This window comes from Mesoplodon densirostris, chromosome 11 (genome assembly GCF_025265405.1).
Source record: "Mesoplodon densirostris isolate mMesDen1 chromosome 11, mMesDen1 primary haplotype, whole genome shotgun sequence".
Classification (NCBI taxonomy): domain Eukaryota; kingdom Metazoa; phylum Chordata; class Mammalia; order Artiodactyla; family Ziphiidae; genus Mesoplodon; species Mesoplodon densirostris.
The window spans coordinates 53676182-53695087 of NC_082671.1; the positions used below are offsets into that span (position 1 = coordinate 53676182).

General features: G+C 43.9%; 1 protein-coding gene across 2 annotated transcripts in view; it reads right to left on the reverse strand.

Moving 5' to 3' along the window:
- ANO6 (anoctamin 6) overlaps positions 1–2028 on the reverse strand; it is a 216351-nt gene extending 214323 nt beyond the window's left edge. The window contains exon 1 of one of the 2 annotated variants that reach the window (XM_060112165.1): positions 1529–2028. In XM_060112165.1, coding sequence (XP_059968148.1) covers positions 1529–1601 — 73 coding nt within the window. In that variant the 5' untranslated portion in view covers positions 1602–2028. The remainder of the gene's footprint in view (positions 1–1528) is intronic. The other variant, XM_060112164.1, reaches the window with a different exon arrangement.
- Positions 2029–18906: the final 16878 nt, after the last annotated feature.

Genomic DNA, 18906 nt, shown 5'->3' on the forward strand with positions numbered 1-18906 from the left:
AACAACACAAATGGAACTTGAGGGCATTATGTTAAGTGAAATAAGGCAGAGAAAGACAAACACTGTATAATATCACTTATATGTGAAATATAAAAAAGGTGAACTCACAGAAACTGTAGAACCGGCGGGGGGGGGGGGGGTGAGGAGATACTAGTCAAAGGGTACACTTCCAGTTAGAAGATGAATAAGTTCCAGGGATCTATTTACAACATAGTGATTAGAGTTCATAATACTGTAGCTTATACTTTGAGAGAAGATCTTAAATGTTCTCGCCACAAAAAAACAAATGGTGATTAAGTGACGTTGCGGAGGTGTTGGCTAACTCTATGGTGGTAATCATTTTGCAACTTATAAATGTATCAAATCAAGACGTTTACACCTTAAACTTACACATTGTTATATGTCAATTATATCTCAATAGAGCTGGAAAAACCAGAAAAATAAATAAATGAGCAGAACCTACAACGTGAACGAAAGACCGCATCTATCTCCTAAAATTACTTCTAAAGTTATTAGAGAAGAATGTATTAGAGAAGCATATATTAGAGAAAAGTATTAGCACACGAGCAGGAACTGTTAAGTTTTTTAAACTGATTTGGCGTCCAGGAAACTGAGTCGGAGTCTGCCTGGTAATTTAACTGCCCGTCTTCCGGACGGACCCAATATGCCATCATTCCCTGGCAGTGTTCTCTTTAGGGACCAGATTTTCTCCCCACTGCTCCAATTGCTTTCGCCTTCCTCACCTCCTCCCACTCCGTTTGTTTAACTCTTAAACAGCTCTCCCTCTGTCCACTCTTTCTAAGCACTTTTAACCAGAAATGGGGCACCAGGGCCCTCTGGACGGGTAGGAAATGCCTTGCGGTCCACCCAGCCTAAGGGTTTCCTCCTCCCATCCCTTCCCCCGCGGGCGCTGCGGAAGGAAAAAGGATCCCGGCCCGCGCCCGGCGGCCACAAATCAGTTCCCGGGCCGCCCCACCCAGGCCCAACCCTCCGTCCCAGAGCCATGCGTCTGCTTTCACCTTAAGGAGGATTCAGGCGGGGGTCACACCCCTGCTCTCCCAACCCCGGCCCGCTCCCCGAACCCCGCCCACGGGCTCGCCACCCACGCCTGTTCGAGCCGGAGAAAATGACCCAAAAGTTGTTGTTCTGAGTCAAGACTTCCGCGCTCGGGGGCGTCCCCGTATCTACCGTGACTATTCAGTGGCCGCGTCCCTCGCCCGTCCGGAAACTGACCTGGGGACCGGCGCGTACCCCGCGCCTCCCCGGCTTTCCCTAGGGCCGCCCGCTCGCCCGCCGGTCAGCGGCGCGAGGCAGCCGCACTGCGGCCCGCGGAGGGCGGCGCGGGCTTCCCCCCCACCCCCACGGTCCCCCGCACCCGAGCTCCTCCGAGCGGCCGAGGGTCCCCGCCAACTTCCATTCCCGAGGGCGCGGCGCCCACGCGCAGTCCCCGACTTCTCCCGCTTTGGCTCGGGCTTTCGGGAGCGGACGCGGGGCCCCGCGTCGGCCCACCCCGGAACCCGCGGCTCACCGATATCCCCATCGTCGTCGTCCTCCTCCTCCAGCTCCATTTCTAGCAGAACGTCCCTGGTCATCATTTGCATGGCTATCCCCGCGGCTCGAAACTTGGCGCGAAGTTGGGGGCTTTCGGGGTCCGGAACGACGGCGCTCGGGCGGGGCCGGCGCCCGGACGGGGACGGCGGGGCGCGTCTCGCTCCTGGCTCAGGGGCCGCTGTGCTCAGCCCGCGCTCGGGGAAGCCGAGCCCAAGCGGCTGCCGACCCGAGCCCTGCGCCCAAGGCAGCCTCTGGCCACCGGAGCCGGGCCCGGCCACTGAGCATGCCCAGTGAGCGCCGAGACTCGCTGAGGAATGATTGAACTTCCCCCAGTTTATGAGGCTCTCAGAAGGAAGTCGGGAAAAGAGAGGGAGTAGCCGGCGCCCGCGTTGTGCACGCGACTGAACGCGCCGAAGGGGGAGGCGAGAGCACGCGAGGGTGGGAGTGGACAGGGTTCCCCCGAACGTCGCCTCCAAACGAGGCAGCTTTCTGTTCCAAGGTCATATATGGGCACGCCCGGGGCCTCGCTCTCTTTGACATCTGTTACGAGAGACGGGGGAAAGGCTGCTGGAGCTCCCAGGCAGGACCCTGAAGGAGAGCGCGTTCTCATGGTGTTTAAAGACGAAGTGGGGGCCAATGGAGGATGTTAAAGTATCAATTACTCTGACTCCAAGTGGGGGAACGTGTATTCTGTAGGGGAATGGGGAGGGGACAATTACAGAGGAGGTCAAACTCGTAGATGAGAAACAACAGAAAAAAGACCAAGAGAGCGAGATCTAAAGAAACACGTTCACAAAAGGCAGGAGGATTTCCGCCTCAAGTGAGGTTAGGAGGCTGGAGAAGCGCCACCTACCCCCGCCCGCAGGAGCGCGCACAGGGAGTGGTCGGAAGATGATCACCGAGCGTGCAGCGTATGGGGACCTTGAAAACTTCATCCTCGGTGTCACAAAGGCAAAAGAAGTGAAGACCTCCACTATGGGTTAGGTGTAAACTCTTATAAAGCACTGTGATGAAAAAAACATCAGAACCAGAGGAAACAAAGTACTGAAATAAAGTTGAGGCAGAGAGTATAAGAACGCAATGCTGGAGGCCAGAGGGAACAGTAAGACAAATAAAAAGGGTTTCTGCTTTTAAGATACATGGGATAGTTTGAACTGCGGCTTCCTGGGATTGTGCATCCGCAGAACTTTTTTCAAAGAAGCTGGTGAATTCAGATGGGTCCATTTTGACTTCTCAAAAGGGCTAAAAGGTGTATTTGTAATCCTTGTTATATTCATTGTTCCCCTAACACTTACTGAAACTTTTTATATTTTTCCACTTAATCCAGAATTGTTATGATAATTAGAATATTCAGATAACACTAAATCTACTGTGCATTTTATTCTATATGCTTACTTCTGATGTTTTCATATGAAAGAAATAAAACATTGAGATCAACTGTAAGTGGGAGTGGGAAAACAACTATGAATATGCATGATAAGACGTGAGGAAATTACTTTTAAGAAAATATTCGGGAAACATTATACTTACTTCTTAAGGAAACTTTTGGGAAAAAAATTATTTCTAACATAAAGAGAAACCAATACAGTACTCTGAAGATAGGAGGGTAGGAAAAAAGGATGGGAGGATGAAGAAGAAAAAAAAATGAGAAGGAGAAAAAAGATTGTTTTCTTTCAGTGTACTCTTTCCCCAATGCTTATGGGACCTACTAAAATAGAAATTCCAGAGGTATTTTGGTTACATGATTAATATTCACAATTTTCATTTAACAAATGCATATGGTACTTTTTATGTGCTAGGCACAGTTCTAAATGTTTTACATTCAGTCCTTTAATCCTCATAATGACCCTACGAGTTGTTACCACTCTTTCAGGGGCAGAGCAATTAAATAACTTGTCCAAAATCACACAGGGAGTAAGTGACTGAGCTGGGATTCAAACCCAAGCAGCTTATTCCAGAATTTGTGTTCTTAGCCACTTTATAAACCACTTCCAGAGATATTTCTCAATCCATTTTTTAAAAAATCACTTTTTTTCTCCCCACCAATTCTAAGCTCTAAAATTCTTACCAGCTCTCTGCCACAGTTCTTTCATCAAATAGTCTGGTTCTTAGGGCCTAAGGCTTTGCTCAAGGTTAATTAGTAGTTAGAAAACTCTTGTGATTGATTTTGCAACAGGTTTCAATGCTCATTTGAAATTCTTCACAGATTTTAGAGTTTACATTTTTCTTGCTTGATAAATGTTGCAGAGAAACATTGCTGGCCTTATATGTAAAGTGACTGTTGCTAGAAGGGAAATGAATTATTTACTTTGGTTAGCTGAAGTCTATTATTAGTAAATTCCATTCTTTCATTTAATCTATTTTATTTCCTGCAGCTTCTTTCATGCATTATTTTTTTTTTCAACTGAGTAACATATGCTTCAAAAATAATTGAGGTGGGCTTCCCTGGTGGCACAGTGGTTGAGAGTCTGCCTGCCGATGCAGGGGACACGGGTTCGTGCCCCGATCCGGGAAGATCCCGTGAGCCATGGCCACTGAGCCTGCGCGTCCGGAACCTGTGCTCCACAGCGGGAGAGGCCACAACAGTGAAAGGCCGGCGAACCGAAAAAAATAATAATAATAATAATAATAATTGAGGTAATAGGCCTAGGTAAGAACCAACCCTTGCCTCTGAAAAATTATCCACTATATCATGAATAGTTTATGAAACAAAATGTGCCTAACAATCTATGGCCAGGTGATAGCTTGCAAGGCTTTACCAAGTCAGGGGTCAGAGACAAAGTATCTTCTCCTTCATTGGTCTTCTGATTAATTGCAACCCTTGTCTGGCCACAGGATGGCCCATCTTTATCTGCCCATCTCTTAAATGTTGGTGCTTCTCTGGCTTCTGTCCTCAGGCCTCTTTCCTTTTTTTCTTTCTTTTTTTTTTTTTTAGAGGAAGTCTTTTTTTTTTTAATTTATTTTTGGCTGTGTTGGGTCTTTGTTGCTGTGCGCAGGTGTTCTCTAGTTGCGGCGAGCGGGGGCTACTGTGCGTTGTGGTGCACAGGCTTCTCCTTGCAGTGGCTCTCTTGTTGCAGAGCACAGGCTGTAGGTTCCCGGGCTTCAGTAGTTGTGGCACACGGGCTTAGTTGCTCTGAAGAATGTGGGATCTTCCCGGCCCAGGGATCGAACCCGTGTTCCCCTGCACTGGCAGGCGGATTCTTAACGACTGCGCCAACAGGGAAGTCCCCATAGGCCTCTTTTCTTCTCATCTTTCCCTACTTAACTCATTCATTCTTATAACTTTATTATCTTTTCCAAGCAGGGCTAGTTTCATGGGCATACTAACAGTTCATTCACACAGGGCCCTGCACTCAGAAGGGCTTAATGCTTGAGGTCTCAATGCTCTGTGGTTGCCAGATTGAAATTCTTAATAACATTACCTTTGGGTTTTTGTTTTGTAAGTGAAGTCTAATGAGAGAGTGGAACATGTCTCCCACCACTTCTCTGCCTCCCTGGGATAAGTTCAGCTGCCAGCTCTGCCCATTTTGTGGCATCTCAGCCCCACCCACTCTCCTCCTCACCCCACCCAGGTCGAGGACCACAGGACCAGGAGGGCCTGGGCACAGGCACCAGGAAAGTCAGGGTCATGTGTGTGCACCCAGGGTGTCTTAGGGCAGGGCATGGTGGCAGCTGTCCTGGACTGTCAGTGCCACAGTCCACCTAGTGGGCGACTTGGTAGGGATGAGCCTCTTACCCATTCCCTGTGCAAGTGCATCCTAGCATGGAAATTGCAATCTCTTGGAGGTGTCCCTCGATGTGGTTTGGAGAATAGAGGCTGTGGGAAGGGGAGATACCTGGCTCAACTTCCCCACCCTCATCCACAGCATTTAGTCCTCCAAATTGTTGGGAGGAGGACAAAGCAGTTGATGGACCTCAAAGGCTATTTGAAGAAGGGACCCTGCATTGCATTTTACACTGGGACCTGCAAATTGTAGAGTTGGCCCTGATTCCAAGGTCTTTATTTGCAGCCCAAATTTCTCTTCAGTGTTGCAAATGGTATATCTGCCTGCATGCTTGAACATCTTCACTTGTATATTTAAGACATTTCAGATTCAGCAGGTTTAAAATTAAATTTATAATCTCTGCCCCAAACCTGTTTCCCTAAACCAGGAATGACACCACTAATTACCCAGGCCAATAATTTGAGCATCATTTTGACTCCTTCCTCTCTCCCTTTTCCCTCCTATCCAGTCAGTTGCTAAATCCTGTGGCATCTACCTTCTGGATATCTCAAACACAACCTGTGTTTGTTACCCATTGTTACATTGTTGCATAACTGCATAGCATGATGTTTTAGCACAGACTTGAAGGAAGTAAGAGATTAAGGCATGAAACTATCTGAGGGAATGGAGTTTTAGGCAGAAGGAAAAGCAAGTGTAAAAGTTCCAAGGAGAACCAGCAAAGAGGTCATGGCAACAGTGGCAAAAAAGATTAACCCCAGGGCTTCCCTGGTGGCGCAGTGGTTGAGAGTCCGCCTGCCGATGCAGGGGACACGGGTTCGTGCCCCGATCCCGGAAGATCCCACATGCCGCGGAGCGGCTGGGCCCGCGAGCCATGGCCGCGGAGCCTGTGTGTCCGGAGCCTGTGCTCCGCAACGGGAGAGGCCACAGCAGTGAGAGGCCCGCGTACAGCAAAAAAAAAAAAAAAAAAAAAAGATTAACCCCAAATGTAGTGGCTTTAGAGCAACAATAAACATATTATCTCACTCAGTTTCTGTGAGTCAGGAATTTGGAGCAGCAGAGTCAAGGGATTCTGGGCTGCATTCTCTCAAAGTTCTAGGCAAGATGCTGGCCAGCGCTGCAGTCACCTAAAAGCTTGACTAGATCTTCTCCTAAGATAGCTCCACTCAAGATAGTTCACTCTCAAGTGGTGCTGCTTGTTAGCAGATCCCTTGGTTCCTTCCTATGCAGGCCTGTCTGCAGGCTTCTTGAGCATCCTCATAAGACGACATTTGTCTTCCCGCAGATGAGCAATTCAAGAGAGTGGGCAAGGTGGAAGCTACAACATCTTTTATGACCTTGGAAGTCACACAGTTTCAATTGTCAATCACACAACTGTCAATTCTGCCATTGGTTGCCCAGGTCAGTCAGCTCTACTCACTGAGGGAGGGGCTTATACAGAGCATGAAGACCATAGGCAGGGACCTTGGGGAGGCATCTTGGAGGCTGGCTGACACCCATCTCACCGTCACTGTACCACCACCATTCTTCATTCTTAGTTCCTGAGAACTACCTATATGCTGGCCACTTTCCTGGGTGTTGTGGGTTCAGTAGTAAAAACAAAGACAGACAACATCCCTGCCTTCATGACCAGTGGATAAAGACAAGTAAGACAAATGTTCTTATTTATTTGTGAATTCCAGTGGATAGAGACAAACAAAAAAGTACATTTGTCTTATTTGTCTTGGCAAGAGCAATAGAGAATGATGCGGATTTACATGGAGTGGTTAGGGAAAGCCTCTGATAAAGTGACATTTTAGCAGAGACTTGAAGAAAGTGAGGGAATAGACATGTAAGTACCTGAGAGAACAGAGTTTTAAGGAGAGTTAAGTTTCAGGTGCAAAAGCCTTGAGGACAAGCATGCTTAGTGTCTTCAGAAAAAGCAGAGAGGCCATGTGACTGTAGCGTTAGTGATGCAGGAGGAGAGTGGTAGGAGGTCAGGGTTGGTGAGGGAGGGGGAGTGCTGCAAATCACTTTTGCCATCAGAAGGTCTTGGGCTTTTACTCTGGATAATTGTGGGAGAACTTTGGAAAGTTTTGAATAAGTGGATGGAGTAATTGAACTGATATTTAAAAGGATTTTTCTGACCGCTTTATGGGAAATAGACTAGATTATGCAAAAGGAAGTGTAAAAGATGGGAGACAGTTAAGAGATGAGTTCTTTCATTTCAACAAGGGGTGATGGTCTTGAACCAGAGTGGTAGTAGTAGATGTGGATTATAGATATGTTTTGAGGTAGGTCTGAAAAGAGTTTCTGATATAGTCGGTATGGATGTGAGAAAAAAAAAAGAGGGAGTCAAGAATGACTCTAAGATTTTGACCTGAGTAACTAGGAGAATGGAGTCGCTGTTTTTGAGATGTAGAAGACTACAGGGCAGTAAGGGGTAAGGGAGTTTGATTTTGTACCCATCAATTTGAATTCAATATTAGACATCCATGGGTGTCTGGAGTTTGGAGGAGAAAATGGGTCATGGGTAGTTATGGGTCATGAGTCTGGAGTTTGGAGGAGAAATCTACACTGGAGATATAAATTTAGGACTGGATAAGACTGCTTGGAAAGTTAATCTATATGAAGAGAATTTAGGACTGGATAAGACTGCTTGGAAAGTTAATCTATATGAAGAGATTAAGTCCAAGGACTCAGCTCTAGCACTCTCCACTCCAACACTTGCATTGGGAAAATGAGGAAAAAACAGCAAAGGAGACAGATGGAAGGAGTGTCCAGTGAGGAATGAAGGACAGAAAAGGGTGAGGTTCAGTTAAACTTTTTTCAAAAAAAAGGAAAAAGAAAATGATCTCCTGTGTCAAATGAATCTGATAAGACAACTTTGTAAAGACTTCCAATTTTCCTATAGCTGGAATAGATTTCTTTGGGTGTGAAGAGAACTGGTCATTGGATTTAGCAATGGGTGGTCAACAGTGACCTCAGTTTCAGAGGAGTGGTAGGGGACAAAAGTCTGGAATGGGTTCTCCAATACGTTTCTTCCAACACCACCAACCAATTCTCCAATTCGCAGTGGACACTTGACTGTGTGTCCTACAATGAACTCAATTCTGACACTATCTACCTGGAGATAGCAACTGATCCCACAGGTTAAGTGCTCAGTCCCACAAAATTGCACCCCTTGCCCTACTTCACATGCCAATCACAGGTCTAGGTTGTCACCTGTGCTTTTGACCAATGGGCTATGGATTGGAGGTTCCCACAACCCTCAACTTGGGTTTGATTAATTTGTTAGAGCTGCTCATAGAACCCAGAGAAACATTTACTTACATTTACCAGTTTATTAAAAGGATTTTATAGAGGATACAGATAACAACCAGATGAAGATGTACACAGGGCAAGATCCAGAAGCATCGCAAGCACAGGTGCTTTTGTCCCCATGGAACCGGGGTGCACCATCCCCCCAGCCTGTGCATCTGTTCATCACCCCAGAAGTTCATCAAATCTTGTTTTCAAGAGGTTTTATAGAGCTTAATCTGCAGCACCCCCCTTCGCCTTCTCAGAGGTCGGTGGGTGGGGCTGAAAGTTCTAACTCTAATCACGTGGGTGACCAGCCCCATCCTAAGGCTACCTAGGGCCACCACCCTAAGTCACCTCATTAACATAAGCTCAAAAGGGGGTCTTCATGAAGGACAAAAGACACTCCTATCACTCAGAAAATTCCAAGGGTTTGCGGTTTGTGCCAGGAACAGGGGACAAAGACCAAGCATATATCTTAACATACCACAAGTTCACAGGGGAAGGAGGAAAGAGGAAGTGATAACACTGACTACAGACAACTTTTTTGAGGAGACTTGAAACTCTCTGAGACACATGAGCTCTAGACTTCTATATCCATCTCCACTTGGATTCTAACGGGCAGCTAAAATTTCATTTCCAATGTCAAACCCCTGATCTTCCTCCAAACTCTGGTCTACCCATAATCTTCTCCATCTCAGATAATCAAAACGCTATTCCTCTGATTGCTCAGGCCCCAAAGCCGGGAGTCATCTTTGATTTCTCTCCTTCTTGTATACCCCATATCCTGCCAGCAGATCTTTTTAAGTCTATTAAAAAATATTCCTAGAATTGGACCACTACACACCACCTTCACCACAAACATCTCATTTGTGACATCATCCTCTCTTCCTTGGATTATTTTTCTACCTGGTTTCCCTGCTTCCACCTTTGTCTCCCTACAGTCCATTCTCAACACAGTAGCCAAAGTGATGCTAAAAGCATCACCATGAGTCAGATCATATTACTCTCTGCTCGACAACAACTCCCTATTCTAACTATAGGAAAATCTAAAGTATTTACAAAGCCGCCCTATTTAAATTGCAAAATTGCCAGAGTCACCCCATATGGTCGTACAAGATATTTATTCTACACAGGTGTCTGGTCAAGGGGAAGTGAGGCCTGAAATCTAGCTCAGGCTCTGCTTGCCAAGTCATATGCCTTGGTGCAAGACTCTATACAAGATTCCATACAGGTTTTCAGCAACCCTGGACACCTCTACACAGGTACTCTCCACCCCTCTTATTTTGCTTTATTTTCTCTTTATCTCCTAGCCCCCTCTTACGTACTATGTCCTTTGTTTACTTATTCTGTTTATTATCTGTCTTCACCAACTAAAAGATGACTTCCATGAGAGCAGTGCTTTTGTCTTTTGTTCATTACCATATCCTCAGCACAGAGTAGGTACCTGATAAAGATTTATGAAATTGGATTGGGTTTTTCTGTAAAGGGTAGTGGAGAAATGCAGTAGTAGATAGAAGGGTATGTGGGCCAAGAGAGGGAAAGGTTTCTTTTTTTTTTATAAATTTATTTCTTATTTATTTATTTATTTTTGGCTGCATTGGGTCTTTGTTGCTGCACGCGGGCTTTCTCTAGTTTCGGCGAGCAGGGGCTACGCTTTGTTGCAGCGTGCGGGCTTCTCATTGCGGTGGCTTCTCTTGTTGAGGTGTACAGGCTCTAGGCGCGCGGGCTTCAGTAGATGTGGCACACGGGGCTTAGTTGCTCTGCGGCATGTGGGATCTTCCCAGACCAGGGCTTGAACCCATGTCCCCTGCATTAGCAGGTGGATTCTTAACCACTGCTCCACCAAGGAAGTCCCAAGGGAAAGGTTTTAATGTGGGAGAGAGAAGGGAAAATTGCTGTCATAATGTCTTTGGGTAAGTGAAAGTGATGAGTTCCAGTACACCATGGAGATATTGGCTGTACAAAGCAAAATAAAACTTCCATCACAAAAACCATAAGGAAGACATAGTATATGAATGCAGATGCAGGTGCATTGGTAAATGTATTGATAGGAGCTGTAGAAGCTATCTTTTTTCCCCTCAAATGTTTATTTTGAAAGCTTTCAGACATACAGAAAGTTGAAAGAATAGTGTAACAGATATCTATACATTCACCACCAAGCTTCAACAGTTGTGAGTATTCTGCGCTATTTGTTTTATCTGTTTGTCTCTCTGTGTATATTTCATTGAATCATATTAATGTTGCAGACCTCATGACATGCCATCCCTACATAAATAATATATTCACATAGAAGACACTTCCCTCATACCAACTAATACCCAATCCATATTCAAATCTCAGACTCTTTAATGACCAAGGCTTTTATACATTTTATACATTTCACACACTGCAACTGATTATATTCCTCAGTGTTTTTTTTTTTTTTTTCTTCTTTTTGCGGTATGCGGGCCTCTCACTGTTGTGGCCTCTCCCGTTGCGGAGCACAGGCTCCGGATGCGCAGGCCCAGAGGCCATGGCTCACGGGCCCAGCCACTCCGCGGCACGTGGGATCCTCCCAGACCGGGGCACGAACCCGTATCCCCTGCATCGGCAGGCGGACTCTCAACCACTGCGCCACCAGGGAGGCCCCCTCCTCAGTGTTTTTTCCCACTGACTTTGACTTTTTCAAGAGAACAGAATAGCTGTGGATGACTTTTTTCCCCTAATGCTGTTGTTCAATGTCTAGCATTTCCTGTAAACTGCACCTTAAGTCAGACGCTTTTAGATTCAAGTTAAACATTTTTGGCAAGGATCTGTCATAGAAGATGCTGTGTTTTTCATGTGGCATTACAGTAGGAGGTGTACACTGGCAGGTTGTTCTACCATTATTGGTGCTAATTTAGAGCACTAGGCTACATAGCAAATGCCAGATATTTCCATTAGATCAAGGTTTGAACACAGGCAGTGTAACTCCAGGGTCTGTGCCTCTAACCGTTTCGCTACAGTGCCTCTCTAGGCAAGAGCACAGGGCTCAAGAAGCAACACACGTGAGCAAGCAGCAAGGCTAGGATTCAAAACCGATGGCTCCGCTCACTATGTGAAAATGACCTGTCAGTTTATAATCTTAAAAAAGGGCCCTTGGAGCTTGTTGTACCTCATGGTGAAAGCAAACTCCTTCGTGTGTTCTCTATTTATTGAGGAGAAGACTAATACATGTGTCAGCTTCCTAGATGTTACCAAGGACTGGGTTGATTTGCTCCAGGGAAGAGATAACTCAGATTGTAGCTAATTTTCTAGTTTCCATTTTGATTCATTATCATTCCCCAAGATCCATCTTTCTTATGCACAGAAAAATAAGTGAGTGAAATAGAAAAGTGGTCTTTGATGTGGGCATTAATCTCTTTGATTCTCTGATACCCTGGGTTCTGAGGAAAGAGGGTTCTAATATTGGGAAGGCAGAAACTTGACATTAAAATTGTTTTTTTTTAAGGGCAATTTAGGCCAGATTACCTGTAGCTCTGCTTGAAAACAATGAATTCATTGAGAGAATTTTTTGGTTACTAGATTTTCAGGGTTAGATATTTTTGGTTTCATTTTGCTAGGGAGGATTGACAAATGGGCTCCACTTGAAGAGTTTGGACCAAAGCGAATGAAGTACCTTGTCCTCTGGCAGTTTCCAAAGCCCCCATGCAGGGCTGCTTCACTTTCTTGCAGAGGCAGAAGGATCATGCAAAAATTAGCATTAGAACTACCCACACCGCTGGATGAGATTAGAATCACAGCGTCAGGACAGCTAGGTCAGTGGTGGGCAGGAGGTGTTCTTAAGAAAGAAACTTTCCTACTTGGCTTTTGTTCTGTTTTGCTCTGTTTTTGTTCTTTGCTTATGAAATTGAGTGGAGGCCACAGCTTTGCCAATAGCTGGTCCTCAATTGCTGTAAAGGATGGAAAATATCAAATACCCCTACATGTTCACACATCCAGCTTAATACTACAGAATCCAAGTCATTGCTGGTGGAGAGAGGGCAACATGGATTTCCACAACACAATCTCAAAGTTATTTTGATTTAATCCCATTTTTAAAATATATAATACTTGGCTAAGCTAGGTGAGGTATCAGGAAAAAATGACACGAGGGTATCACACTTACAGAGATTAGAAATAACTTCCTGTAACAACTAGAGCGATGGTTTAGTGAAATGGACAAACCACATCAAGGCATGATTCCCCATGGCACTTTGACTTGCCATATAGTCTTCATTTTCACTAGCATTTAATTCACAAATAATTTTGTGAGTGAAAGTGAAGTAAAATCCCCTCTTCTAGAACGTTGCTAGGTATTTTTATAATCAACAAAAAGGAGCATGTTTTATGACTGCAGTCAACTCACAGAATTATCTTAGCCTTCTTGGCACCATTTACTCAGCCAAATGGCCTGTGAACCTGAAAATATTCACTGACCCTTTATAGAAGGAGTTTGCCGAGCCCTGGTTTATACTGTCCCTTCCCTCGACCTAACTTTTGGAAGGTATATTATACTTCTGAGACAGAGCTGTTTCAGCAGATGAACAATCGGCACAAATGGGTATTTTTAAGGAACCACTTATTTATGTGTCGATTTTCACGCGTTATTTTCAGCAATTACACATTTTCACCCTATAGATTATCACAGAAGAAATCACAAAAGATTTCATAGAGTTAGCAGCCAATTCAAAGTGAGTGCTCTAGTGGGATGTTTTTGACAAGTGTTAAATGTCCTTTTGGTTGCCTAGGACAGGCAACAAATTGATGCCCAAGAATGGAGTCCAGCTCAACATTACATGTTCCCCCCAAACTGGGCCCTTCAACACTGGGGAGCAAAAAAGCCAAATACTTGGGTCTCAGCCTTTTCTTCCAGGCATTGGGGGAAGTCAGTTCTCACCCACTCTAAGCAGCATGCACATCCCTTTTCCTCTGCTTCCTGAGTTCCCTCGCATAGATTCTTGTTGGTGATGCTAAGGTGTGTCACTCTCTGTGCTGTCCCTGGACAGTCCTCCTTCATGTGCATTCCATTCTTAGTATCTTCCTCAAACTTCTTCAGGGGTCCCAACAGCTTCTCCTCAGTGATGGGCTCATAGGGTAATTTCCCCTTTGGTCTGGGCTGCAGTCTTTGAGAGCTCTGAGACTTCACCCTAGATACCTTCACCTTTCTTTCCGCCTCAGGGTTTTCTTAGGGCAGTAGCTCTGTACAGACACCTCTGTTTTGTTTTCATTGGCACCTCTGCTTGAATATGAAAGTGCGTGGGACCAGACGGCTGGATGAGGAGGAAGTGGCAGGGACAGGAGACCTGGGGTGGGCACCACGCACCCAGCTGTGGGTGGACCAGGTTGCAGACTGAAAGCTACCTTTTTTTTAATTGTGGTAAAGAAGACATAACATAAAATTTACCATCTTAACCATTTCTAAGTGTATGTTCCGTAGTGTTACATATGTTTATGTTGTTGTGCAACAGATCTCTAGAACTTTTTCGTCTTGCAGAACTGAAACTCTATGCTCATTGAAAAACTCCCATTTCCCCTCCCCCCAGCCCCTGGCAACCACCATTCTCCTTTGTGTTTCTATGAGTTTGACTACTTTATATACCTCATATACTTGGACTTGTACATGAGGTATGTAAAGTAGTTAAACTGTATGTATTTGTCTTTTTGTGATTGACTTATTCCACTTAATATAATGTCCTCAAGGTCTGGAAACAATTATTTGATAATTTCTATTTACCTAGTAAAATAGAAAACACAGGTTATTAGCAAGGGATGAAAATGTGGAAGGAGGTTTAAGCAGAGAGAGAAGGTTTGGAATAGTATATAAGACAAATGGAAAGTAAATAGACTAGGGAAATAGCATAGGATCACATCAGAGACCCACATGAGGTCATGAATTTAAAGTGAAACCTGTTAGCATGGTCATATTTTTTTCCAGGCACATCTGATACTCAGGTCCGTGTATCAAATAGGTGGACAGTTGGATATAACTAGAGGTAGGTTTTGCAAGGTAAGTTCAACAGAGGGAAAGAAGGGGTGGGAATTGATGGTATAAACAAGGAAGTGTTTTTAATGTTGTATTATAGGATCCAAAAGATAATACAGTGAGGACATGACTGAACAAAATTGGTAAGATCAGAAATCTGAATATTTTGGTGGTGTGGAATTATTTGAATTGCTGGAGCTATTTCTCACCTAGGTTACTGCTGAAACCTCCTGACTAGTTTTCTTATTCTTTCCAGTCCATTCTCCCTCTTGTGGTCAGAAATGATCCTCCTGATGCGAAAATGATGGAATCACTCCTTTCAAATTCCCCAAGGGATTCCTATAGCACCATGGATAGTGGCTAACTTTTTCATAACCTGAGGTCCTGTGTATATGCCAAGCCTCATTCTCCACACTTCTTCAGCACCTTCAATATTTCCAGCATCTTCAGTTATTTGAAGATTTCATTCCCTATCATACCTCCAAGACTTTGAACATGCTGTTCCTCTTACTTGGACCACTCCCTCCACTGTGAACTGGCTTTCACTTATCTGTTAGATCTCAGCTTGAATTTCACTTCCTCCTGGAAGTCTTTTTTGATATTCCCCAGTCTATGTTGAATGCTTCTCACGTTTTTGCAAAACATCCCGTATTTTCCCACGTTACCATTTAATACCCTTTATTGTCAATGCTTTTTAAATTGTTTAGTCATATTTTAGTTCTTCATATTTTCTGTTGAGGAGAAGGACCCTGTATGAATAGATCAGCCTATATATTAAGCATCTAAGGTTTTTCAAAAAAATATTTAAATCCTATATAGAAAGTGCTTCTTAAAAGTGATCCTACACCCTCTTTATTGAAACTCTTCTTCTCTAGGCTTTGAGGACATCTCACTCATCTGAGTCCCTCCATACTCAACAGCCACTCCTCCTCTACCAGACATCTAGCCCTCTGTTCTATCTCTCCACGTTCCTGAGGTTATTTACTCCAGTCTCATGATTTTAAAATGCCATCTACATCTTGATGACCCCTAAATCTTTATCTCTAACCTGGACACCTCTTGAGTGCTCCAGCTTCTTGTGTCTGTCTATTCTACATTACTGCTTGGTAAGAACAGACTTACGAACACAACCAAAACACCATTACCCAAATTGTCTGCATTTAGTGAACAGCACCTATGGCAGATTGCATTTTATAAAGATAGCTGCACCAAAATACTCATCCCATTTCCCATGCTATTCTTAAAATGTGACTGACACTGTTCCACTGAAAGGTGGGTTCTGTGTTCTCTCTCCTTGGGTATGGGCATGGTGTGTGACTACCCTGGTCAATGGAGTACAGAGAAAATGATGCTATGTGACTTCTGAGACTGGGCCTTAGAAAGGGTAGAGCTTCCTCTGCTTGGTGATCTCTCAAGATGCTCACTTTTTGAAGCCAAACACCATACTGTGAAAAAGCTCAGACCATATCTAGAGGCCATTGTACATACTCCAGCTGATAGCCACAGGTAAGGGCTAAACTGACAGCCATCATTAATCATTAGACATGTAAGTTGATCAGGTCTTCAGATGGTTCCAGCCTCCAGCCTTTGAGACTTCCAGGTGAAGTTCCATACATGGAACAGAAACAAGTCATCTATGCTGTGACATATCTGAATCTCTGATTCACAGAAGCCATAAGAGAAAATAAATGATTATGTTTGGGGGAAATTTGTTACACAGCACTAGATGATGAATACAGTGTAACAGCTAGTCACTAGCACAGGCCAAAAATTTAGGAGTCATTCTTCATTCCTCTTTTTCTCTGATATCCATATCCAATCTATTCAACAAGTCTGGTTCATTCTATCTCCAAAGTACATTAAGCAGCTGAGCCCTTTTTCTTATCTCCCATGATGCACTCTGATCCAAGTAACCATCATCTATGACTAAAGCAATCAGCAGAATCCTATCTGATCTTCCTGATTTCCCTCTTTGCTTCCCTACAGCCCATTCTCCATTCAGTGGCTAAAGAGATTCTTTGAAAATCTCTATATGAATATATTCCTTCTCTGCTTAAAACCCTCCACAACTGAGGAAATTTGAACACTCCTTAGATGTTTGATGATATTAAGAAATAATTGTGAATTTTTAAAGTGTGATAGTAGTATTGTAGTTAAAAATTTTTTGATATGCATACAGAAAATTTTATAGATAAAATGATATGAATTTTGAGATTGTTTCAGAATACTCCAGAGAGAAGGAGAGAACATAGGAGTATTGATCAAATAAAACTGGTCAGGAGCTGAGAATTGTCAATGTGAGGTGATGGGGAGAGGTCAGTATACTATTCTCCCTATTTTTTGTTTGTTTTAAATTTTACTTTTTTTAAAAGGGGGAATCCTTCCATGTCTTTCTTTTTCATCTTCTTTTGTTCTCTTCTTTTCCCTTATTTTTTTCTTTAAACCAGGTCACTGGTTTTCTTCCTTTTCCTTCCCTTGAGTTAGCCATGGCAGACTTGACCCTAGTGTGGAGCTGCATCAGAGCAAGAGGGGCTGGAGAAGGGGCCTGGTACAGGCCAGGACATGTGCTGGGTTGGCACAGGGAACCAGCCAGAGCTCCAGGGAGTTTCAATCTGCTTCTCAGCCATTCTCTCAGGACTGAGCAACCATCAGAGTGTGTGCATTCTTCATGAGTGGACTCTTGGTTTATTACAGCCCTCCTCTAAGTCCCACTGGTTTTCAAACCAGCTAAGGTGACTTGTCTTCCTGGTGTTGGACCCCAGAGCTGAGGTGCCCAATATGTGGCTTGAACACCCCACTCCTCAGGGAGGATCTCAGAGCCCATGATATCTTCCTTCTCTTCTGTGTCCCCTGCTTGGAGCACAGGTACCCACCTGATTGCTACTCCTCCCTTCATACCTGACTCTGTGTGGATCTTTCTTTTGCAGCCTTGGTTGTAAAAGAGCTTTCTGCCAGTCTCCAGTTTGTTTTCAGTGAGAGCTGCTCCACACGTAGATGTATTTTTATGTGTTCATGGGGGGGAGGTGAGCTCAACCTCCTCCTATACGCCATCTTGATCACTTCCCAGAATGTAACTAATAAATGTTGAAGGAATGGTGAAATTAGGAAACCACCACTTGACAACCCCAATGACAATGGTTTAATGGATCCTAAAACCAGGCAGTAAAAGTTTGTTGAAGAATGGGATAACTACATAGTCTGAAAGCTTTTCTTCCATGAGATAACTTATAGCAGAGATTAAAAAATAATAAGTTTAGAGTGGAGAAATCTGAATAGACCCTCCTTAATCAAAATTAACATTACTAGAAATGGGACAAACTAACATCATGTACTCTCTTACATGTTATGCTGAGAAGAAAACAGCATAATTTGTGTGAAGTTTCTATCAAAAGGCATAACCTCAATCTAATTTTAAGGAAACCTCGGAGAAACTCAAACTGTGGGGCATTCTACAGAATAATTGGCCTGCAATCTTTCAAAACATCTAGGTCTCAGAAGACAAGGAAAGACAGAAGAACTATTCCAGGTGGAAGCAGATTAAAGAGATATGACAATTAAATGCAACCTGTGATTTTAGATTGCATCTTGTTCCAAAAGGAAAAAACTTTCTATAAAGGATACTATTAGGAATATTATAGAAATTAAATGTGATCTCTTAGCTGATAGGTTTATATCAATATTAATTTCTTAATTTCGATGGTTGTAATGTGAGTTTGTAGGGGAACTTGGGTGGAAGGTATATGGCCATTCTTTGTATATTCTTGTATCTTCTCTGTATTTGAAGGTGGTTCAAAATAAAAAGTAAAGAAGTGAAAACAAATAAACAAACCCCAAACAGGAGGCTCCAGTGGCTTACTGCCGAATCTAGCTGGACAAGCCTGCTCCCTCACTTGGCCCTGCTGGTCACCACCTTCATCTCCCTTCACTCTCCCCTTGCTGGATCCACTCCAGTCACCTAATCTTCTTTCAGTTCTATGAGCAACAGCCAAATGGGTTTCCATGTCAAGGTCTTTACATTCAATGCTCTTCTTTCCTCAAAATATACCTTCCTGTCTTCACAAGGCTCTGTCTTCCTTTTCATTCAGCTCTCAGTTCAAATGGGTCACATTAAGCTTTTTCATTTTCTGCACTACAGTGTGAAACTTTCTTGTTTACCCATTTGTTACCTATTTTTTTCAGTAAATGTAAGCTCTCTGAGAGCAAGGACATTGTCTTTTTCACCCCCATATACCCAACAGCCAGGATACTGCCTGGTGCATCATAGATGCTTATTAAGTATTGCTGTCTAACTGGTTCTGAAAGATCTGTTGAATTATTGACATACTGAGCCTCTAAAGCAGCTTTTCAGTTTAGTATTCCAGTCCTTTG